At 41.0% G+C, this 25,663-nt stretch overlaps 1 protein-coding gene across 1 annotated transcript; it reads left to right on the top strand.

Annotated features, from left to right (window-relative positions):
• The first annotated feature begins 247 nt into the window (after window positions 1-247).
• LOC135086990 (uncharacterized) lies at window positions 248-25,663 on the top strand. The gene is made up of 18 exons (XM_063981843.1): window positions 248-356; window positions 445-557; window positions 1,529-1,648; window positions 3,351-3,568; window positions 4,505-4,713; window positions 4,842-4,985; window positions 5,114-5,257; window positions 5,386-5,529; window positions 5,658-5,801; window positions 5,930-6,073; window positions 6,710-6,812; window positions 7,922-8,127; window positions 10,108-10,306; window positions 18,140-18,253; window positions 19,697-19,891; window positions 20,356-20,445; window positions 25,257-25,346; window positions 25,654-25,663. The coding sequence occupies exons 2-18, from the start codon at window positions 480-482 to the stop codon at window positions 25,661-25,663; spliced, it is 2,352 nt and encodes a 783-aa protein (XP_063837913.1). The 5' UTR covers window positions 248-356; window positions 445-479.

Here is a 25,663-nt window from a genome sequence, read left to right on the forward strand (position 1 = left end):
TTTTATCATACAAATCATATTTAAATAAGTTTTTAATGAAAATATAACATATTTACAAATAAATGGTTTTGGCTGATAAAATACCTAATAAATACATTTATTTGTATTTCTGAACGTAACCCAGGAACTATTGATTTTCCGAACGACAGTTACGCAATATTACTCTACCAATTAAAAGAGGTCATATTTGACTTCATGCATTGTTAGGATGCTAGACATTTTGCATTCGGTTGGTTATCTAAAAAGCTTCATGTTGTGGTTTTTCGTCGTAAAAGTTGCCAAACAAAATAGGAGGGAAATATCAAAATAACATGAAAATTTCAGTTAATTTATTTCCACGCGTGCAATTTCTTTAAGTATGTTTATTAGAATCATTTGCTAGTGGATAAAATGTAAGTTATTGTATTTAATAACCCGGTCATAGTCATATCATTGTTATTCAAGTGTTTACAAGTGTTTGAGAACTGAATTTAATTGAAATGGAAGAATTGCGGTCTAAACACAAGACTATACAGAGCGCAGCTCACCACATCGCCCTGGAGTGCATTCATCCTCAGGTACAGTCTCTAGTGCATAAAATATTTAACCTTACTTCTAAGGCTTCACTCCTGAGTCTCAAACCCAAACCATAAGTTTGACAATCCTACTGCAATCTTATAATCTGGCTGTAACTCTAATCCATATCTGTGGACTGTAATGATCTAATATTATTTCATCTTAAGAAATATATACAAATTGATTATATTTTAAAACTCTGCCTATGTAAAGCTACATTATGGTTGTAATCTTCTTTAAATATTTTAAAAAAATGCATCAAGCTACTTTAGCTAGTCAATTAGGTACTTCTAAATATTAAATGAATAATGGTGCAAAATAATATAAAATAGATACTAAGTATATTGCAGCCCCTTCGAGCTAGAAAAAGACAAACCATACTGCTAAATTGGCCTTAAAGGTAAAGACAAAATAATACATCAATTTGGACAAACCTTGATCCTTATTTCTTTTTTATAGAAAAGGTGAAGAATATTGAAGAATATATTTGTATTTTGTATCCTATGGATTATGCAGAAGCCTTAGTTCAGTGAAAAATGTTTATAAACAGATAGATTTGAATTTCAGTAGCCATGAAGAATCGTTACCATTGGCCCGTGTACCACAACGGAGAGCTGCACTTGGAGAGCAAAGTACATAACAACGCTGATATATCTTGTGTTATCACGGCTTCCCTGTGTTTGACGGAAGCTTTGTCAAGTATTATAAGTACCTGCATATTTCTTAACCCCCTTACTGATAAAATTTACATAGGTACTCTTTGAACACTTTTAAAGTGACGTTTAGTATGAAAATGTTATTTTAAAACAGTGTTCAAAAAGCATGTAACTTATTAGCAAGGGGGTAAAATATACTTTGAATTAGAGCTGCACATTGTCAAAACTTCAGTCAAACACCCACGAGTGACGCACTGGCACGATTGTTCACAGTACCGTTTGTCCACCCATGTCTGTGCATATCGGATCTGCTACAGTCGGTACACGGCTCCCCGTACCACGTGCACCCTTACCCCTCCCCAGTTCGTCTCCAGCATGCCTTCCAGAGCCAGAACAGTCCGAAGATGTTTCACCCGAAAGGGCTTAAGCCACACCTTGTGAGTATTTGCTTCGCTAGTGTGTTAATGTGTGATTGTTTAGCCTATAAGTCAAGTTATTATTGAGTTATTTTGTTACATAAAATGTAAATTAAATTAATTAAATTATGTGTATACAGTGTGAGTCACGTTAAAGTGTACATATGAAAATAGATGAAACTAGACCTATTTTTATCGAAAAAAAAGAGGTCAAAAATTTTTTGAGACTTTTTTTTAATTTTTTATAGAATTTTTTTTCTTCCAATTACTTATTGTAAAGAAAACGTAATAACTTTTAAACTAAGCGGTATATCCTGATAAAATAAAAACAGTTATAATGCTAAATAACAGGCGATAGTAAAAAAATACATAAAATACACAAAAAATGCCAACAAATAATAAAAAATAATACTTTTTGAAAAAAAAAACTGCTTTTAAATTCGTGTTTTTTTGGTTATTTGATAAATTTCTCCAAAAAATGCCCCTATAACCGGTAGTTTTTATTACTTTGTGTTATTCTCAATCGTATTATCTTTGTAAAACCAAAAATCGCATGTCTCTATCCCTATCACAACATTTGCTATGATCGTTTGAACAAAGGCCTGCCACAACATTATTCTCCGCTACAGGTAGAGAAAATTTTAATTTTAACTAAAATGCTTATTTTACTTCGAAATCTTTTGTTTTTATTTGAAATCTAACTTGTCTTTATCAAAATTACAAATCTAGAGCCATTTTCAGTTTCGTTGTTAACGAAGCGTTGAATGGCGCGCCCGGAGAGGCTTAGTTCAAACGATCATTGCAAACGTTGTGATAGAGATAGAGACATGCGATTTTTGGTTGTACGAAGGTAATACGATAAAGAATAATACAAAGTAATAAAAACCACCAATTATAGGGGCATTTTTTGGAGAAATTTATCAAATAACCAAAAAAACACGAATTTAAAAGCAGATTTTTTTCAAAAAGTATATTTTTTTATTATTTGTTGGCATTTTTTGTGTATTTTATGTATTTTTTTAGTATCGCCTGTTACTTAGCATTATTACTGTTTTTATTTTATCAGGATATACCTCTTAGTTTAAAAGTTATTACGTTTTCTTTACAATAAGTAATTGGAAGAAAAAAAAATCTATAAAAAATTAAAAAAAAATCTCAAAAATTTTTTGACCTCTTTTTTATCGATAAAAATAGGTCTAGTTTCATCTATTTTCATATGTGCACTTTAACGTGACTCACACTGTATATGTATAACATGCTGTTATGTACAACAATTTGTTAAACTCCTGTGATTTGGATACTCAATAAATAATACTAGCTAACTTAATGAAAACTGAAAGACATCAGCATCATATACCTGTATAAATTATTTGATTATTAATAATATGACCATGCATCAACATTACAATAGATAGACTGATTATAAGTACTATTTATTTCGTCAACATTATTGATAGCACAGGCAATGTTTATTTGATAACAAACGAAGCAAATCTGCCTAAATAAAATAATTTAAAACTACCTAAGTATAAATGGAAGACGTAGCTATTGCCGCGTTATTGACCATGTAACTACATGTAATGAATACTATGAATAAATTCTTATTCCGATAGTTTTGATAGGATTGCAGATGAGCGTTGCATACTGCTGACGCCGACGCTGTTTTCGAAGCCTTTACACACTAATACATAAATGTTTAAAACTTTAAAAAATCACGTAACAGGATGGGAGAGCATACGGCACGCCCACCGAAAGCCCAATACTGGGCAGGGCGCTGTGCCTCACTCCCCGAGGCAGCCCCATCCCAGGGCGGGTGTCGCATCTCAACGAGAAGTTCCAGGATTCGCTCACACTTAACTCCGATACCGACGCCCTTGTGGCGAAGATCAGCGCCATGTTCCCGACTGTCAGCGAGACGCATATCAAGATCTTATTGAAGAAGTAAGCAAACATTCATTGGTTTTGACTTGGCATTTTGGGATTCTGTCATTCCTTCCTAACTCACTGTTATTAATTGTGAATATAGGCCGGCAATACACGGACCGCTTGAAACAGTCAGGGTCGACAGCTTCAAGCTGCGACTGCACAGCGAACTGCAGAGTTCTATGGACGCACATACACGAACCGCTCGAGCAGTTGCAACTGATTCGGGCGGTCCACAGCACGGTGAATTTTCATCGTGCGGTCAAGCAGTCGCCAGCCATACACTGACTGCTCGAGCTGTCGACAGCTCTCGCGCAGTTACCTCCGCCCACTTTCTTCATTCCACGGCGCGCGCGCTTGTGATTTGTTGAGCAGTCAATACCAACTGCTCAAGCAGTTATCACTGGTAGCTTCAAGCTGTTGACTTTTGACTGCAAGAGCGGTCCGTGTATGTTGATAACTGACTAACTGCTCGAGCTGTCCGTGTATTGCCGGCCAAATTAATTATTAAGTCTGACAGTTTTTAATACTTGTGTACAGATCAGATACAATAAACCTTTGCTTGTGTTCATCGCCAATCAACTCTTGCTGCGTGACCTTTTAATTCAGCGAGTTCATGCTAAGATACCTGAACTACATGTATGGGTGCTTTAAAAAAATGTTGAGTACTTCTGCCCTTGTGACATGTTGTATATCTTTTTTTTTATCCACAACGAGGAAGCTCTTGGCCTGTATCTCACCTGATAAAGCCTGGTCCGTGAGCACGCGTGAGCGTAATTATATTGCTGACGCGACTGTACGTGTGCGAGCGCGACAGCAACATAATTACACGCGAGCGATAAGGATGGGTAGCTTGGGGTCATTGGACAAAATTCTACGTGCTCACGGATCAGGCTTTAGTAAGTGCTGATCAGGCCGAAGGTGGAATCTATGACGTTGCTCTGATCGCTACAGGTACTACAACCGAGAAGCAGTGGTGATAAGCGCCCTGCAGGTGGAGAAGCACCCTATTACGACACCGGGCCCGCTGACGATGTCACCGTCGGCCGCGCGCCTTCAGCGAGGCGCCGTGGGCGTGTACTCGGCGCTGCAGCTGGCCAAGGGCGTCTCGGGCTCCATGCAAGGCTCCAGCCACTACTCGCCGCTCACCGGCAGCCCGCACGGTGAGACAGTGTGACGTCACAGCGTGCCTGCAGCGAGGCGCCGTGGGCGTGTACTCGGCGCTGCAGCTGGCCAAGGGCGTCTCGGGCTCCATGCAGGGCTCCAGCCACTACTCGCCGCTCACCGGCAGCCCGCACGGTGAGACAGTGTGACGTCACAGCGTGCCTGCAGCGAGGCGCCGTGGGCGTTTACTCGGCGCTGCAGCTGGCCAAGGGCGTCTCGGGCTCCATGCAGGGCTCCAGCCACTACTCGCCGCTCACCGGCAGCCCGCACGGTGAGACAGTGTGACGTCACAGCGTGCCTGCAGCGAGGCGCCGTGGGCGTGTACTCGGCGCTGCAGCTGGCCAAGGGCGTCTCGGGCTCCATGCAGGGCTCCAGCCACTACTCGCCGCTCACCGGCAGCCCGCACGGTGAGACAGTGTGACGTCACAGCGTGCCTGCAGCGAGGCGCCGTGGGCGTGTACTCGGCGCTGCAGCTGGCCAAGGGCGTCTCGGGCTCCATGCAGGGCTCCAGCCACTACTCGCCGCTCACCGGCAGCCCGCACGGTGAGACAGTGTGACGTCACAGCGTGCCTGCAGCGAGGCGCCGTGGGCGTTTACTCGGCGCTGCAGCTGGCCAAGGGCGTCTCGGGCTCCATGCAGGGCTCCAGCCACTACTCGCCGCTCACCGGCAGCCCGCACGGTGAGACAGTGTGACGTCACAGCGTGCCTGCAGCGAGGCGCCGTGGGCGTGTACTCGGCGCTGCAGCTGGCCAAGGGCGTCTCGGGCTCCATGCAGGGCTCCAGCCACTACTCGCCGCTCACCGGCAGCCCGCACGGTGAGACAGTGTGACGTCACAGCGTGCCTGCAGCGAGGCGCCGTGGGCGTGTACTCGGCGCTGCAGCTGGCCAAGGGCGTCTCGGGCTCCATGCAGGGCTCCAGCCACTACTCGCCGCTCACCGGCAGCCCGCACGGTGAGACAGTGTGACGTCACAGCGTGCCTGCAGCGAGGCGCCGTGGGCGTGTACTCGGCGCTGCAGCTGGCCAAGGGCGTCTCGGGCTCCATGCAGGGCTCCAGCCACTACTCGCCGCTCACCGGCAGCCCGCACGGTGAGACAGTGTGACGTCACAGCGTGCCTGCAGCGAGGCGCCGTGGGCGTGTACTCGGCGCTGCAGCTGGCCAAGGGCGTCTCGGGCTCCATGCAGGGCTCCAGCCACTACTCGCCGCTCACCGGCAGCCCGCACGGTGAGACAGTGTGACGTCACAGCGTGCCTGCAGCGAGGCGCCGTGGGCGTGTACTCGGCGCTGCAGCTGGCCAAGGGCGTCTCGGGCTCCATGCAGGGCTCCAGCCACTACTCGCCGCTCACCGGCAGCCCGCACGGTGAGACAGTGTGACGTCACAGCGTGCCAGACACTCGTCCGACAATACAACTTGAAAAAATCGGGAATAGCACCCACGGTATTTCGCTTGCCGAGCGACTGCCTGTTGCGACTTCTACTGAATAAACCTGTCGAATTTCTTTTTATGCTAGACAATACTCAAATCTTTATTAATATTAATCAAGGCAGGTATTTGACTGCAATCGCAACTGGTGTTAAGTGAGATGCAGTCTAGGATGGTACATATCTGCCCTGTAAGTGCCTATTCACCTTGAAAACGCCCGGATTATAGTGTTCAGGAAATACAGCAGCAGGCAGCGAATTCCAGTCCCTAGCTGTTCGCATTATAAAAGAGTCGTCAAAACGCTTAGTGCGAGCTGGTGGAATGTCGACATGTAGGGATGGTACGCTAAACTGCGTCTGGTTCCCGGTGATGGAAGGGGGCTGGTGGAATTATTTTTCAAGTGTAATACGCTGCTACGGTCAACACAACGCATACTAGCTGGCTTGATAACAACGAGACGCAGTGGTATTTATAAGAAGTAGTGCTACAGGTTTATTACTGATGTTCAAGATCAAAAGCAGTGTATTGAGCATCGGTTTTGAACCCTTTTTAAGTACTCTTGTACGTTCCCAGGCTCCCCATCGCTCCTTCGACCGGCCTCCGGTGCGTCAAGCTACTGCGGCACTTACAAATCCGACGGCCCGCCGCGACACCAGTCGCCGAAGATGAAACTCAAGTGAGCTAGAAATAAAGCTTCTTTTTAATCAACATGTTTTATGTGTTCTCTGCGCTGCATATTATATAGATGCTGAGCCTATGTTCAGCAGTGGACGTCTTAGGGCTGAGTTGTTATGTACATAAGTACAGTAATATTACTTCAATGGCCTTGAGAGTAGGCGCACACCGTTGATTTTTAGTTGGCCGATAGTTGTGCCCGATTTTAATTTGTATGAAGAATCGGCCAAATCGAATCGGCGTGGTGTGCGCACTCCCATACATGCCCATACTGATCAACTGCCCGATTAAACTATCGGCCGACGAAAAATCAACGGTGTGCGCCTACTCTTAACAAGATTTTGAAACTTCGCCTCTTGCAAAACGGACCCAAGAACAGTTTAATGTATCCTGACATGGCCAAGCCGTGTGGTGACGGCAGAGTAGAATACATTTGTCACCAACCCCTACTCTTCCCACGGGTGTCGTAAGAGGCGACTTAGGGACTACACATCAAACAGAGAACGGGCAGCAGCGCTCTCTGAAAAACATCAATCTTTTAAACTGCGATCTCCAACCCGCCTGCCAAGCGTGGGGATTATGGCAAAACCCTCCACTATAGTGGAGGAGGCTCATAGTCCAGCAGTGGACTGTAAAGGGCTGTTGATGATGATGATGAAATAAACTACGTCATAGTCGCCATTCGACAACTTTTGTGCCCCATGCCATGAGCCATGTGCTCTTCGAGCTATGTTGGTTACGTGGTGGCAACAAGCATAGCACGGTCAATCGCCCTTTGAGTGACTGAGTTTTCTTAAGAGGCCCATTTTTTAAATAATAATAATATTTGGACAATTTCACACAGTGCCATCTAGCCCCAAAGTAAGTAATTGGTATGCTTGTGTTATGGGTGCTACAAATATCCTACTTGTATACTTTTTTTTTAAATACATACATATTATATTTACATATACATAGTAACACCCAGACCTGTTACAGAAATCATTTAAATTTCTGCCCGGCCGGGAATCTAACCCGGGACCTCTCGGCATAGTAGTCCGTTCTGAACCACTACACCAAACGGCCGACAATTTGAAGCATACCTTAATTCTACAAACGTGTATATTCCAGGTACCTAAAGAGCATATTCCCCAAGGCGGAGGAGACGTTGATATTGGACGTACTGGCGAACAAAGACAACAACGTGCAGAAGGCTAGCGAGGAGCTCATCACGATGGGCTTCACGAAAAAGGAGACCATCATTAAGAAGAAAGAAACGCCCCTCCCGCCGAAGAAGGTCGTCACCATCATGAAGACTTTGGAAGAGAAGAATCAGTGTGAGTTTCCTTTCCTTTCCGCAAAATGTAGTTAAGACCCTTTTTTTCCTTTACATTATTATTTGCTCCTTGTAAATGTACTATTAGCTCTATTACCCAATAGGGATGTTTCCTGGGTCAAAAAGCAAGAGTTTTAATTAGTCCGTCAGTTAACTTATCAAAAAATACTCTACACGTTTTCAAACTAATGAAAATTCAAAGAAAAAGTTCATAAGAAGCGGCCCGTGACGTCAATGCGTGCATAAAAGTGCCGCACGTTGTGACGTCGTGCGGAACTTCAACGCACCATAACTATGTAATTATTTGTTAGATTGACAAATAAAAATATATGTGTCCAATATTTTTTGATATTAAACATTACGGACTAAAAAAATTTTTTTAGGAAACTAGCCTATTCTCGCATAAGACCTTTAGTGTCTTCTTGCCACACTGGCGAATCGCAAGCGGAGCGGCGGCGCGGTGGGCATGCCGTGGTCGTCAAAACGCTTGCAAAATGCCGCCGCCGCGCCGCTGCTCCGCCCAATAAACGCTTGCAATCAATCTTGCCAGTGTGGCAAGGCCCATAAAGAAATGGAAGTGGCTGAAAATCAGCGCGGCATGAGTATTCTCAGGCAGCATTAGCTGAGCCTCCTCCAATTGCTTTCTTAAATTATGTACAAATCAATAATAATTATGTAGCTAAAGCCCGGTCGCCGAGCACGTATAATTATTCGCGAGCGATAAGGATGGGTAACTTGGGGTCATTGGACGAAATTCTAAGTATGTTGTGTGTAAAATAACATTTATAATTATTAATAACTAGCTTTCCGCCCGCGGCTTCGCCCGCGTGGAATTTTGTCTGTCACAGAAAAACAATATCGCGCGCGTATTTGCTCACCGTTTATACCTACCCTGGACTACGACAAACATTTTAAAACCAAAATCAGCTCAATCGGCCCAGCCGTTCTCGAGTTTTAATCAGACTAACGAACATCAATTCATTTTTATTTATATAGAAGATTAGACTCCCCGCGGCAGACTACAGACATTTTGTATGTAGACCTGAATCAAGCAAAACTTGTTCTCTTGAGACTGTTTAACGGGGAGTTTTATTTTTTCAAAATTGGTGGTGGGACAATCATTTTCAAGTCTGAAAATAAAAATAATTATCTTGTCCTCCAAAGCAATGCAATGCGAATATTTGAAAGAGTGTTTCATTTGAGATCAATTCTGTTCAGAGCTCAAATCTTTTTTAACCAAAAGAACAAATAATATTAAGATGTAAGTTTCATGATAAAAGGTTTAGTTTTATTGGCGCATAGAAATAAAGATGTAACTGTAAAAAAAACTTTACATTATTTATAATTTATCAACAAATCAAGTCGTAATTTTATAGAATAACTTAGAATTTGCAATTCTATTTGCTTAAAAAGCTCAATGGTAGGTATTCTTAGTAGTTCAATATACGCATCATCAGTCGAATGTATAATAAAACGCAAGCCGAGTACTTAAGTACCATTTGCAGCGCGATTGTATTCAGCTTGCCTAATTTGCCCTCGACGACGTTCCATCCTCACCGTAATAGACTATTTGACACCATTCCCCAATAATTTGAAATCACAACTTTTTTTAAAAAGACACTTTATTCTGGTCTTATTAACTTGATTAATTTTAAGATTTTTTCTTGCATTGTAATTGAAACAAGTAGATTAATTGAGTTGACAAAATAGTGACGTCACTTGCTTGTATTGCCATACAAAATCTATAGAAGAGTCTCGTTTTGACAGTTTTAAAAAGTACGTCAATGAAGGTTTTCGCGAATGAAAAATCCGCCAGATGGCAGTACGTAGACGCGAGGTCCAAATGCAGCATGATTGGTTATTTTTGACATGACATTGACAGATATGTCAAAATCCACCAATCACGCAGCAGTCAGACCCCACATCCACGTCCCGCCATCTAGCGGATCTTTGATTGGTGGTGTCAACACGTCTATTCCAGTGAAACAGAAGCTCGAGAAGAAATACAGTTCGATAGCGGAGCGCGTCATATCGCTGGCGCTCGATAGCGTGGACTACAACGAGGAGCGGGCCGAGCAGATCCTCAACGCGGTGGTGCAAGAGGAAGAAGCCCCCAAGGTGGCCAAGCCACCGGAGGTCAAGGAAACCAAGCGGCCACCTGCCACCGAACCGAAAAAGGGGTGAGTTGGCATGCCTTTCTCATACATGTTCGTATTACGACGGAATAACGATGTTTTTTTTAATGTAGTGCTGATTTCATCAAGGACGCGGTCTTACCCCCACCTGTGGCCTAATTCACGTAACAACTTCAAAGATATGCAAGCGATTTGATCGCTGGAGTCACTTCGCATTTATGTTTCCGATTCGCCCGATTTGGTTTTGATTTCGTTTTTATGCGTATTCGATAGTTGCCTCCGCGGTATTCAGCTGTTACCTATTTTGAAGTTTGGACAGTGATTTAAAGTCAAATGACAAATCGCTGAGTGCGAGAAAGCTTCAATCAAACCAACGCGTGCAGAATGACAGGTCGCGCGACTTGTCACAGGTCGTGCGACCTGTAATTGGCCTTTGATCGCGCCGTCGATGGCGATCTGCACGCGTTGTTTTAGTTGGCAATACCCGTTCTATCGAAATGACACGTGAATATGGATTTAGGAATGCTTTTCAACGACGGCGACTTCTAAACTTCAACATTTTGACTATTACAAAATACGTGAATTAGGCCACGGCAAGTATCCTTTTCATACAAGTACGTATTTACAGTAATACGCACGGGGGGGCTGGGCAATCCAGCGTCCCTAATGAAATCCGCACGTTATTAAAAACACCTGAAGGTTGCGATGTGTGAATGAATACTGGTTCTAAACAAATGACGACGGTTAGACTTCACTTTGAACTTGAAAACAAAAGAATAAAGGTATCGTTCTGATCATACTAAAAACTGTCAGCCATATAAAGGCTGCATTAGACTAGACGCAGACCACCGATTTTTAGTTGGCCGATAGTTGTGCCCGATTTTAAATTTTATGAAAAATCGGCCAAATCAAATCGACGTAATGTGCGCACTTCCATACATGTCCATACTGATCAACTGCCCGACTAAACTATCGGCCGACGAAAAATCGATGGTCTGCGCCTAGGCTTAGAGTAGTATGGGAGTGCGCACACTACGCCGATTCGATTTGGCCGATTCTTAATACAATTTAAAATCGGCACAACTATCGGCCAATTAAAAATCAACGGTGTGCGCCTACTCTTAAGGCGACTGTAGGCTATTGGTGTGTCGGTTGAACTATCAATCGAACTCCATCGCTGCAGGACTATTGTCATGAACCCACTCATAACATAGCATTAGGGTTACCGGGAGTTTTCGTAGTATGTGTAATAGAAAATACATAATACATACTAATTCTTTATTTAAAGACGAAAAGTGCAGCTACCGCCATTTACTTTACAGCAATACATTTAAATGAACTTTGCCACTATTGTTTCATTCCATTAAATTAGATAAGTTTTGGAACGGTACCTTGGTTGTATTCGTCAATCGTTTTAATACTTACATAGTAAATGACATTATAGTCAACATCAAACACATTCAAAATTTTAGGAACTGCCAGAACTTTATTTCTGTTCTTAATCTGGAAACATTGACACAGTATTCATTTGCACATTTAACCTTTCTGCATCGGAAATAACTAGGTTTAATTATAATAAGTCGTGCAAAGGCATTAAAAGTAATAAGAGACACAGACAAAGTATTCATGTTGCTCATGTTGTATATGAAAAACAGAAAATAACGGGACATCTTTAGCCAGAAGTAAATGCTAAGATGTGGACATGCAGCATAGAACAATCGAAATACAGGCTAAGATTTTAATACCGTTCGCATATGGTTCGTAGGGTCATTTCAATATGTATCGTATGCTCATGGTATTAAGATCTTATTTGTAATTGGATTGTTGCACGTCATATCAGTCATATAATACTTCTAAACAGGTTTTGTAGATGTATTCAAATGTATATTAAATCGGTTAAAATGAGAATAGTGTATTTGCCACCACCAATCAATTAATGTACTTTTTATAAACTGTCAAAACGAGACTCTCCCATAGATGTCGTATGGCAATACTAGCCAGTGACGTCACTATTTTGTCATTTCAATTAAACTACATTTTCAATTACAATGCAACTAAAAATCTTAATTTACAAGTAATTTAAAATTATTTAAGTTTTTAAGACCAGAATGAAGTGCCTTTTTAAAAAAGTTGTGCTTTAGAATTATTGAGGAGTGGTAGCAAATACCCAATGAGGGTTTTCGCGAAACATCCGCTAGATGGCGAGACGTGGATGTGGGGTCTGACTGCTGCGTGATTGGTGGATTTTGACATATCTGTCAATGTCATGTCAAAAATAACCAATCATGCAGCATTTGGACCTCGCGTCTACGTATTGCCATCTGGCGGATTTTTCATACGCGAAAACCCTCATTACTTTCATCACTTTTTCGTGGTGTCTCAATGGTTAAAAAAGAAGTATAAATCGACACACATCTACAAAACCGTATTTCCTTCAGTTACACATTTTAAGCGTAGATTATCTACTTGAGATTAATGTGAAATATAAACAGTTTTCATTACTCTAAAATAAGAACTATAAATAACAATATAAAACATACTATCACCGATCTCTTAGATTAACATTGTATCTTTGGACAGAATTTTACATGAGTAAACAATACCGGTGATATATTCAAATTGGTATTGAATGTAACATGTCTAAAATTTATAGAAAAGTACAATTATTTGCCTAAAATTCTGTTCAAAGATGGATGCCTTGTATTCACTAGGTGGGAGACAAATGTTCTGACTTTTTTACAAAGACATGTCAATAAGTCATGACAGACATCAGTCAATAATGTCTGACGACATTGGGTGCGTTTGGCGGAAAATAGAAAGTGTGACCGCTGAGCGATCGCCTTTTTGCTTATAAGCGCTTTACAATTTCTATTTCCCGCCAAACGCACATTGTAACGTCGCCTTGATACATTTATCTCCTAATGGATAAAGGCTTCACTGTCAATACCACACACCAATTATCGATTCTGACTTGACTAGATCAGGCCACCACTTCGACAGATAAATACACTTTCAGATTATTTACCAACTCCCAAACGCTTCTTAGCTTATCACAAGAGCTATTGCGCAAATATCTTTGAGATTTAATATAATTTTACTCTATTTGTATGTTATAAGTACTTATGAATCACTTCTATGTTCGCTACTCGACTAATACTATAAGTTGGACTTGCATAGCGAAATTAAAGAGAGAATTAACCGTTCTATTGACCATGAACTTACAGCTCAATGTGGTACCAGCTAAACATATTATTACATACATCTGGTACCCACAGTACAAGTAAGCTTACCCCCAGTTTTAATTTAGATTTTTTCACTTTTTAGTTTCAGTGACAAGATAAGTATCAACGAGTTTGTATGTTTTTCAGCGAGCTAGAAAGTGATTTACCTATAATATTATATTGAATATTCAAATAAAGATAGAAAAGATATTAGTGCAATCTTATCACTGACATGTTCATAATTTATTTCTAAGGAGGGTTTAGTGGCATTATCTCAATATATTTTTAAACAATTATGTTATATTTGTATCCATTAATGTAAATTACTGAATTGTACTGGCTTTAAGAGGCGACTACACGGGTTGTCAACAATGTTGTGTTATGTGCACAGGTGAAAACCAGAAGAAAACAAATGCGCTACAAAAATATATCTTATGTCGTCGGAAATAAGGACAACACTTGAGTTAGAATCGAGTTTTACAATTGTTTCTGTTTATTGATACATTAAATAAGCGCTTTTATAAACCTGTTCCATGAACTGGTTATATACTGGTCTGCGTAAAAGCTGCGCAAGATACTCAGTCACTAAATTGTCAGACTCTTAGTTATTGTTAAGAAACTTGGCTTAAGATAAAATCACACATAATAGTATGTTCTCTGGCATGGTCTTTATGAGACAGCCTGTATACAACGCCTACTTGATATTTTCGCATTTGGTCGCGGCGATTTGCGGATAGTTGTAGGAGTGAGAGGTGGAATTACATTTCCACGTCTCTGAGTTGATACGACAACCCCTTTTTGTGTGACGCGGAAGAAATGCTTTGCGCACCCTCACCAATGCCGTGAGACAGAGTAATTTGTGGATCTCCCGGCGCACTGAAAAGGGCGCTACTCCGCCCTGAAAAGGACCGGGTATACCCACTAAAACCTCCGCGGCGTTCCTTCATCGCCCGAGTGGAGGTGTCGTGAATATGCGGCCGTAGCCTTACGCCCGTATTCACAAACATTACTGTCTCACAGTGCGCGTGGACGCACAGGATCACACACAAACCAATCACAGAGCTCTATTCAAAGCTGTGCGTTCGACTTCGTATAGCGTTGCAGCTGCACTTAAGCAAACATCGTTTGTGAATACGAGTGTTAGACTTCCGCGACAGAGTTGACAACCCCAGTTGCCCAGTCACATACTCATAAGCGAGATAATGCCACGACAATGAATACAAACATGTGACCACTGCATGCGTCAACCCCTGTGGTATAGCGTCCGCGCGGAGTCGCCGCCGCCGGCGCCGCCCGCCGGGCCCGCCCGCCGGCTGAAGACGTGGGCCGAGCGACTGAAGTACGTGTCTCGATGATTTGTGCTGGCCCTTGGTGTATTATAATAACGATAACAACTGTAGAAATGTCAACGAGGACAGCGGAGTTGCTCCCAAAAACGTAATCCCAATTTCTAATGTTTCCAACTCTCTCACACTAAACGAGATGCAAGCATGACAGGGACAGATATACCCGACCGAAACTACGTAAACGGAGTTTTAGAGTAATCTGCATATAGGACGCGCAACGAAAATTGAGGCCAACACGTTCTCGCACTGGTGTTATTTCAATACAAAACACAAACAACACATTAGACATTCAAGTTCAAGTAGCTACCTCACTTTTGTTAAATGTCTGCAAGTGAGAAAGAAAGCACTGTCAGTCCGCCTACGTCTTGCGCAGGCGGCGTATACAGTTACAAATCTTTGCATGGCTTGATAGCCTCAACTCTCGTTGTGCGACCTATACAGTGCGTTGATTGCAATAAACAAATACTAATAAATGCTATAGACAGGCCCAAGTAAAAGATATTCAGTTTCAGAAGCAAGACATTCAGGAAATCAAATTCAAAAATCCAAATCAAAATCAAAATCATGTATTCAGTTTAGACCACAAGTGGCACTTATGAACGTCAAAAAATAAAAAAATAAAAGGTAGCCCTTATAGGGCACTTTACATGTCTCCGTATCTTTTGAGAACATAAGATACCTATTTTGTTCGTTACTACGCTATTTTTACAAATACGCCTTTCGACTGATGTTTCAATTCTTTAGGACGCTCTACAAACAAAAAAACATAAAGTCGAACATATAAAATCCTCCATTTTTGAAGTCGGTTAAAAATACAAGTAAAGCATCATAATTTGACAGTCAATCACATTATGAACTATTGATTAGACCAACTCCTGCAAATTAACTTCTGAAAATCTGATAACAAATCTTTGACATACCAATACAGTTGCAAAAGATAAAAGGGATTTACCTTTTTTTGGAGACAATGTCCGTATTTTATCTTACAGATTAGATTAATATGCATATTTTTATAAACAGTCATGGCTGAACCTGTTTATTAAATGTCTATAGTCTATCATCTTGAACAGACGTCATATCGCAATGTATTGGTAAGATGGGAATTCCTTAACAGTCGACTTTTAGGGCTAGTTTTTTTATCCGCAATTAACTCAACTAATGGCCAAATTCGGTAACTCATGGCTTTTAATCTATAAAATATTTAATAATTTCAGTTGTTAAAATAAATAATAATAACTAGCTGACCCGGCGAACTTTGTTCCGCCTTAATGGCAATAAATAAGCAGACTTTTTTTTTAATTTCGAACGGGATAAAAAGTATCCTATGTCCTTCTCCTGGCTCTAAACTACCTCCCTGACAATTTTCAGCTAAATCGGTTCAGCCGTTCTTGAGTTATAAGTGGAGTAGGCATACTGTAGACGTAGTTAGGTGAAGGTAACTGTTTTGCTTAAATGGCCTTTATAAATGGCCTGTAAACCTAAAAACAGCCAAAATTGCTCTACAGACAGCCAGGTCTGATTTTATTACACTTTTAACAGTAATCTACCAGTAACATATCTTCCAAATTATTAATTGAACAATTGAATTGAAATTTAAAAAAAAAACACGCGCATAGTTTTACATCAACATTATATTTATTTACTACAGTCAACACATTACAAATCTGTTCAAAGTTAGCGTAAGATTCGAGTTACTTTAGATTGATTGTATTGTAACTTATCGCCTACATTTTATCTCGCTTGCCACTGGGCGATGCCAATATTTATAAATATTTTACCAATTATTTACTTTTAAGAGTCCAAGGGCCAGCACAGATCCTAGTAAGTACGTGTGGCAGAGTAATATGTGTCTTGCAGTTTATGAAAGTTTGTGTGTGAAAATGCATGTCGTTTCATATTTTGTAAGAACAATCGGATTAGTGCAGCAAAATCTAAAGTAAAACAATCATTATTTGTATACGAATAATGACAAAACTTTTCAGCGAAAAAAGATGCGCTCGGCTGTCTAAATTAACAACATTTTGCATGAGAAATAAAAGTAACTGTAATTTTGTAAGATTATTGTGTTTTGTGAACGTATTTCTTTGTTGTTGTCGTTAGACGGAGTTGTGTTGTTCAGTGTATGTGGTTGTTTATTATCTGCTAGAGTTTGTGAAAATTTGAAAAGCAACTATTCTATAAATCAGCCTTTTCACGCACCTGTAGGATATTTTTTGTCTGGGATTACGTAGGATCGACATTAATTCAATCATAAATTCAATTTGTCGTCTGTCCTAATGTCATACTGAATTTACACCCTTAAAAAACTAATTGCTTAATTTTTCGATTTTCGGTATTTCGCAGGCATAAAAATCCAAAGTATTCTGTGCTTCTGAGCCAAGGTAACTTTGACGAGGACTTTATTTGTCAAACTTAATAACATAGTGCCTCCTCAGTTTATAAGCTTAGATTACAAGTAAATCTCAAATACATCATAACCTTTAGCCTAATCCAAGATGTGAAAAAAGTCATAGCCAACTTTTTTATGATGCAGGTGTGATAATAGGCTGCCTTATTAATAGAAAACAGACTTTCACAGACTTTAATTTGACGTGTTGTGTTTGTGTCGTGATAGTGTTACTGTTAGAAAATAAAATATTTAATGGCAAATATCTTAGAATAGACCCAAGTGAAAAGAGTTTGAGAAGAGATTTTAGTGACTAGATGAAACCTAGATTGTCTATAGCAATAGGTACCCGTCATTACCATGATCATAGTTATTTTTATTTTAGCTTTCGCGGTATCACTTTCTCAGATTCAAACCTCCATGAACATACTTTTAATTAGTATACTTATTCTGCAATGTAGGCTTAGATTTTCAACCACAAGCAAAAGAAATGTAAATAATAGAAACACAGTGCATGTTGTTTCATTATTACAATCACCATCACCTTTTAAAATATTGATCAGTTTCAAAAGCCAATTAGATTATGCACATAGTCACGAAATTTTCAATATTCTTTCAGATTTATACAGATTTTAGAAGTTATTATGTAAATATTAAAGATTTTGTAGTTAACGTTTGTATATTGATATTTTTCGCTTAATTATTCTGTATTTATTATATGTGTACAGCGTATATGATTAAATAGTATATAAAATCGCATTATATGTAATAGTATGTATAATGTACGTACGAGTATATGTTATATTGCTTGAGTATCGTTTGCCTGTGAACAATGTATGGTGTGGTCACGAAATACTTAAATGATACATTGTCTAGAGGCAGCTATCTGTATAGCAGTGTTTTAAGAGTATTGGGAACGTTCCAGGCCGATTCTGAAGTCCAGTACGGGGTCTGACTCGAAGTATAAGTCGCACTACAGCCTGCCCACGACTGGGCCCAACCCGTCCATTAGACAAGGGCCCAAAGATTCCTTGCTATTGTAAGTACAAATTAATATCTATTTTATTCATCATTTCAGTCATAGGATGTCCACTGCTGAACATAGGCCTCACCTAATGATTTCCACAATGGCTGGTTGGTGGCGGCCTGCATCCAACGCCTTCCTGCTACTTTACGAGGTCATCGGTCCATCTTGTTGGTGGACGTCCTACGCTGCGCTTTCTGGTACGAGGCCTCCACTCCAGAACCTTGCTGCCCCATCTATTTTATTACTCGTACATAATAAGTATTTATTTTGGTCAGATTTTGCGGGTTTGACGCAGACCGTCATTTATTTTGTTCCATTCACAAAATGGTCAAACCTACTCCTAAAAGTCAAAGTATTGTTTCAAAAATGGTATCCTTTAACTTTTATCTGAGTATGACCATTTTGTGAATGGGACGGTATGCGTCGAATCACAGAATAATAATAAGTACTACGTACAGAAGTTTTACTTCGCGAAGGTATTTAAAAAAATGTATGCTCAATGTCATTAACAATATGGTGTAATTTAGCCTGTCTCAAGAGACAAGCACCATTTTGTTGACAAACGTCAGTGATCGGCACTGCGCCGAAGCTATAGGGCTGACTTCGGTAAAATGATGTGACGTGAGGTGTCAAACTGCGGAAAATGGCGGAGGAAATACATGATTTATCATGAATTATCATGAATAATATTAACTACTTATTTACCTCTCAGTGTCTTGAGGCAACTTAAAAAAGTACATTCTGTGTTTTTATTATTATTTAGGCAGTTAAATACTGCACAGTATTTAGTACACCATTTTCTTAATTTTTTTCCATCATACACAAGAATACGCGTGCGTGAGTCAATGTTCGCTCGTAAGTGAGGCCTTGTCGAATAGTATCCTGTAAGGTGGGCCATCGTGCGTGTTTTGTTTTCGATGTAAACTCGCGGAGATGAACAGGCCTGGTCGAACCTCCTCCTCCCCCAAGGTTTTCCACAATGAACGGTCCTGCGCTGCCCGCATCCAGGCTCTTCCCGCGACCTTTACCAGATCGTCGGTCCACCTAGTAGGAGGCCTGCCCACGCTACGTCTTCCAGCCCGTGGTTCCTGCCCCTCGCATGTATTTGTAAAATAATCTTAAATTGTGCATAAGTCGACATCTTTACCACCGTGTTACCCCATAAGGCCTATAACATTTTTGTGTTGACAAGACATAATAACAATTAGTGCCAATTCTTTGATGTACTCTCAAAATACTATCCTTTGGCATCTTTTGTTTTCTTTACCATATCACGCCATTCTAACAATTATCATCAGTTTAGTTTGGGCAGCTTTATCGGTATGATAAATTATATTAGCCATCAGGTTTGCCTCTGATAAGATAATGATTATCATGTTGTCAATATTCCTATTTTTCTGAAAGTCAGCGGGCAGCGCGTACTATTAATTATTATAATATGAATTTATCTAACAGAATGGACTATATGCCATGGAACGGGCCCAACCCGGACTTCCGTGGAGGTCAGATGGTTAAGGTTGAGGGGCCAGAGCCTGCCTTGAGGGAGAAGGCCTCGTCTCTGGCCCGGGGCCCGTCAGGCCTCGCGAAAGGCCCCGGAGGCCTCGCCAAAGGATCTATCTACCAGAAGATGAGCAAGAAATCCGCCAAAATGTAAGTTTGCTCCTGTTAACAATGCCTAATTGTATGTCGACGTGAAATTGTAAACTGAGTCAGTTTAGTATGATGCGTGAGATTTTTGTAAACAGTTGGTTAGGTTATATCTTACTACGTCAGATTGTAATCTGACGGCACGGCGACACTACGTCAGATTATAATCTGACTGGTTACGCAGATGTACGCAGTTCTATTTTTATTTTTAATTCCCAAATAGTTTTGTCTGCAGGTAGAAAACTGTTTGGTTTCCACATCTCTGTGGTCATTCTTGGCGTTTCTGAACGTCAAGCTTTGACACACTTCACCGTAAAACTTTAAACGCAACGCACATCTTCGCAGTTTCGCGAGTGAAAAAACCGCACTTTTATCTCCCGCAAATCGCATCATAACGCACAACGCATTCGCATCAAACCACCCACGCAGTCAAAGCCCAAATTGCTCGTGACCCGAACCCCCTGCAGGGGAAGTGAAGCCGATCCATCTTCATCCCGGAGTGTCCCGGTGCCAGCAGTGGTCGAGCTGACGGAAGGGGACCCGAGATTGGCTCAGAGGTTAGTGGGACCAACTATTTCTCCTCTGCAGGCAAAATTATTTTGGGAAACGTAATTTGGACTTCCGATTAAGATCCCGCCTGGTGTGGCTATTTACACGCCACACCATAGTTTTGTGGTCCTTCAGCTTGGATATTGCATCAGCAATTTTCGCAGCATAATTTTCATGAAATTCACGTAATTTTGGTGAACTTTTAGAAAATTCCAAATTTTGACATTTCTGACATCTTTGGAAAAATTTTCAAATTACGATTATAAAATTTTATTTTATCGCAAATAATTTTCGGGATCATTGCATTATTGTTACGCATTATAATTTCAATAGGTACGGTTAAGGAACCTGAGGTTATTCTGGGTACAATTTTGGACCGAACGTTCGCAATTTCGCACATTCGCAATTTCGCATATTCGCAAATAATTTTAATATTTTTATTTTTTGTTACGCACTTTTATAATTCATAAATACGCAAAATGGAGGATTTTCAACGTAAATTGAAGATTCTTCACGCAAAAAAAGACGCGATATTTCAGAAAGTGAATAGCATTTACGAGCTTTCTTTAAAAGTGACATCATTTGTGGATACTCGGTCAAACGAACACTTCATGATCGAGTCGGAATCTATTGACGCATTACATTCCAAATTTGAGGCTATTATAGACAGTATAAACGAATTTAGTATGTTAGAAAACGCAGAGGCTGTGCCTGATTATAGCCCAATGATAGCTTTTGAGGATTTATACACGCGCATCAAACGGATGAGGAACAAGATGAGTGCCTCTTCAGCCACGTCATCGAGGCCGGTTGAAACGCATCATATCAAATTACCACCGATTGACATTCCGTCATTTGATGGTAGCATGGAAAAATGGCCGGTTTTCTATGAATCCTTCAAGGCTAACATACATAATAATCCCCAGCTGACCGACTCGCAGCGTGTGCAGTATCTGGTAGGGAAACTTACGCACAATGCCTTGAAAATTACAGCTGGCATAATTCCGACTGGTGATACCTATCGCGTACTTTGGGACAGTCTGGAAAAGAAATATCAGGACAAGCGTCAATTAGGCATCCATTACTTAAGCAACATCTTAGATTCCAAAACTTGTACATCATCTGCGGGAAGTTTGGATAATTTCATACAACGATATGCCTCTTCGGTCGCAGCTCTAAAACAGTTAGGTATAGAGGATTTGATTGATTTTATATTGCTCCATTGTGCCCTACGCAAGGTTGATGGGCAAACAGCTCACGCCTTTGAATTTTCAGTAAGAGATAAGGAGTTGCCCACCTCAGATGATTTTATAAAATTCATGCAAGATCAAACTAAGATTATGACGCTTTTTAATAATTTCAGTAGTTCGAATTCGCAGTCGAACACACGCGGCTCGAACAAACCAGCTGAGACTTTATATAAATCTTTTATGTCAAACGCAAATAATAGTAACAGCTCTTGTTTATATTGTAACGATGGCAACCATAAAATTTACAACTGCAACCAATTCAAAGGTTTAAGTTCTCCGCAAGCTAGGTTTGATTTTATTAAATCTAAAAATAGTTGTGTTAACTGTCTTAGCGCGTTGCATACGTTAACTAATTGCAAATCTACGTCAGTTTGTAAGCAGTGCGGCAGGAAGCATAATACACTTTTGCATTTCGAGACTAGGAATGATGATGTTTGCAAAAATACGCATACGCATGCTGTGCACATGAGTACGTCCGCACCGGTTCATTCCGCCGCAATGGGCTTGAACCCGGAATTGAGCGCAGTGAGTCGCGAACCCGTGCAGCTTACCCATACTGCGGGGAGCGCAGCTTCGAATGAGAAGCCACCGCAAGGCGGTTCTTCGCTGTCTTTTAGCGTTAAATTAAAGCCTACTTCTACAATCTTACTGTCAACCGCGCAAGTATATGCCATGCAGCCTAATGCTAACAATTATAAACGCATTATCCGATGTTTGATAGATAATGGCTCTCAGAATAATTTGATTACAATCGATTGTTGCAAATCTCTGAATTTAGTTGTCATTCCACTAACGAATTCATACGTAAAGGGTGTTGGTTTATCATCTAGGCCGATACGTGGATACGTAGACATGGAGATTCAGTCGCGCATTGATTTGAACAATAAATACCGGATACAAGCATTAGTGGTAGATTCTATAACTGATCAACTGCCTTCGCAATTTATTGAGAATTGTAACATGGAGTATTTGAATGAGTTGCCGTTAGCGGATCTTACCTGGAATGTGCCTGGTAATATAGACCTAGTTCTAGGAGCGCAACTATTTCCGTATATTTATCTGGGAAATCGAGTGGATTCTGGCTCACAAGCTCCGCCAGCTTTATCTACTGCTTTTGGTTACGTGCTCATGGGAGGTAGTCAAGGTGTTAATAATATGGCAACTTCATTCTCAGCATTGGCGCTAGATGAAATGGTACATAAGTTTTGGCAATTAGAGGAGTTACCGGTCAAAGGTTATTTGAGCCAGGAAGGTACGATCTGCGAGAATTTATTCGCATCGTCTGTTTCGCGAGATGACACAGGTAGATATTGCATATCTTTGCCTTTCTCCAAAGATCCTAGTAACTTAGGCAATTCTCGCACTCCCGCCCAGCGACGATTTATGGCCCTGGAAAGGAAGTTTAAACAGGATCCTTCGTTGCAAGAGCAATATAATAAGGTGATCCAAGATTATATTGATAACGATTACCTGTCTGAGGTTACTTCGGATAACGCTGATGAGGGATATTATATTCCACACCACGCCGTCGTGCGACCTGACAAACCCATGCCGCGCATAGTACTAGATGCGAGCGCGAAGACACATACTGTGTGTCCTTGAATGACGTTCTTCACGTCGGTCCTAATTTACAGGCCGATCTGTTTCTTTTATTACTTGATTTTAGACTTTTTCCAATAGCCATTACGGCTGATATTAAACAAATGTATTTGCAGATTGGTGTTATTGATGACCATCGCAAATATTCAAAGATATTGTATCGCTTTCATGGCAATGAGCCTATCCGCACATTTCAATTCAACCGCGTCCCATTTGGACTTAAATCAAGTCCGTTCCTAGCTATGCGCACTGTGCGACAGCTAGCGTCTGACTTGAGCGCAGAATATCCTATCGCAGCTAGTATTGCTGAGACTAAGTTTTATATGGACGATCTCGTTCATTCTGTTCCTGATGAGAGGACTGCCGCTTGTTTGGCGCAAGAATTGATCTCGCTATTCAAGTCCGGTGCATTTGACTTAGTCAAATGGTGTAGCAACTCTCGTACGTTATTGGAGAATCTCCCTGAGTCACACCGGAGTCCTATAAACTTTTCAGAAGGAAACAATGTCTCCTCTAAGATCCTTGGTCTTTCATGGGACCCTGTAAATGATTCCTTCCATTTTAAGGCATCTCAGATGATTGAGAAATGCACAAAACGGAATATTCTTTCGGTTGTGGCCCGCCTGTTCGATGTGCTCGGTTTGATAGCTCCGGTTATATTATACGCCAAGTTACTTATTAAAGAGCTTTGGCTTAGTAACGCAGGCTGGGACGATACACCGTCCGAAACAATAGTACAACGTTTTTCTGCATTAATACAAGAGCTACCCTTGGTTTCCACTGTGAAAATTCCACGTCATATTGGGGTTTCTGATAGTTCTGTTGTGAATATCGTTGCTTTCTGCGACGCAAGTATGAACGGTTACGGTTGTGTTGTTTACTTGCAGACGATAGATCAGGAAAATATAACGGTCAGATTATTATGTGCCAAATCAAAGGTCTCGCCTACAAAGATTCAAACGCTCGCGCGCCTAGAATTGTGCGCAGCACTTTTAATGTCCAAGTTAGTAAAACTTGTGGCTGATACTTACCGCAAACGCATTCCTATCGCAAATATATACGCATTTTCTGATTCTACGATCGCATTGTCGTGGATACGCTCGTCACCGCATCGATGGTCGGTGTTCGTGAGCAATAGAGTCGCGCAAATACAGGAGAATATATCTCCAGATAATTTTCATCATGTCAGAGGAGAAGAGAATCCGAGTGATTGTCTCTCTAGAGGCTTATTGCCTTCTCACCTTGTTAATAATGATTTATGGTGGCAAGGACCCACATGGATGCAATCGCTACCATCGGAGTGGCCTCTCGCATCTTTTTCTCCTACTGAATGTATTGATTTACCTGAACATAAGGCTAGCGCATTTAATTAACATTTAACATTTCTGAGGTGTACCCTGGTACAGATGGTGTCACTCGCGTAGCGATGGTTAGGACCAAATATGGTAACTTTAAACGTCCTGTCGTGAAGTTGTACCCAGTACCTACGCAATAATATATTTTACTTTAACGCATTTAATTGTTTATTGTTAAGTTATTAGACTCGAGGTCTGAGTTCTTTTGATTTATTTTTTCTTCTTTGAATTTACACCGTTGCATTGCAAGGATTGCAACGTATTAAGTTCACATTAGTAAGTTTTTTTGAAAGTTTCTGCGAACTTCCAAGGCGGGGAGTATGGTTACGCAGATGTACGCAGTTCTATTTTTATTTTTAATTCCCAAATAGTTTTGTCTGCAGGTAGAAAACTGTTTGGTTTCCACATCTCTGTGGTCATTCTTGGCGTTTCTGAACGTCAAGCTTTGACACACTTCACCGTAAAACTTTAAACGCAACGCACATCTTCGCAGTTTCGCGAGTGAAAAAACCGCACTTTTATCTCCCGCAAATCGCGTCATAACGCACAACGCATTCGCATCAAACCACCCACGCAGTCAAAGCCCAAATTGCTCGTGACCCGAACCCCCTGCAGGGGAAGTGAAGCCGATCCATCTTCATCCCGGAGTGTCCCGGTGCCAGCAGTGGTCGAGCTGACGGAAGGGGACCCGAGATTGGCTCAGAGGTTAGTGGGACCAACTATTTCTCCTCTGCAGGCAAAATTATTTTGGGAAACGTAATTTGGACTTCCGATTAAGATCCCGCCTGGTGTGGCTATTTACACGCCACACCACTGACAATTCGTCGTCGTCGATTATTGTGAGAGAAATTAGTGTAACTTAGCTCGAATAGCTGCCGCAGTTTTCTATAGTTGTACAAATAAACTGCAAACTTTACAAACACTATGGGAAACTATACATACCTTAGCACCCGCATTGATTTTAATCTTAACTTTTAATTCTTTTAAAAGGAATATTTCTTTTGTTTTCCAGAATCGGTTAA

Source organism: Ostrinia nubilalis, chromosome Z (genome assembly GCF_963855985.1).
Source record: "Ostrinia nubilalis chromosome Z, ilOstNubi1.1, whole genome shotgun sequence".
Lineage (NCBI taxonomy): Eukaryota > Metazoa > Arthropoda > Insecta > Lepidoptera > Crambidae > Ostrinia > Ostrinia nubilalis.

Excerpts from the sequence above, each read along its gene's own strand:
- LOC135086990 (XM_063981843.1), top strand. The coding sequence starts at position 480 with ATGGAAGAATTGCGGTCTAAACACAAGACTATACAGAGCGCAGCTCAC. Across the intron at positions 10,307-18,139 it reads GCCACCGAACCGAAAAAGGG|GCCGATTCTGAAGTCCAGTA; the intron begins GTGAGTTGGCAT and ends GGAACGTTCCAG. Across the intron at positions 18,254-19,696 it reads CCCAAAGATTCCTTGCTATT|AATGGACTATATGCCATGGA; the intron begins GTAAGTACAAAT and ends TTTATCTAACAG.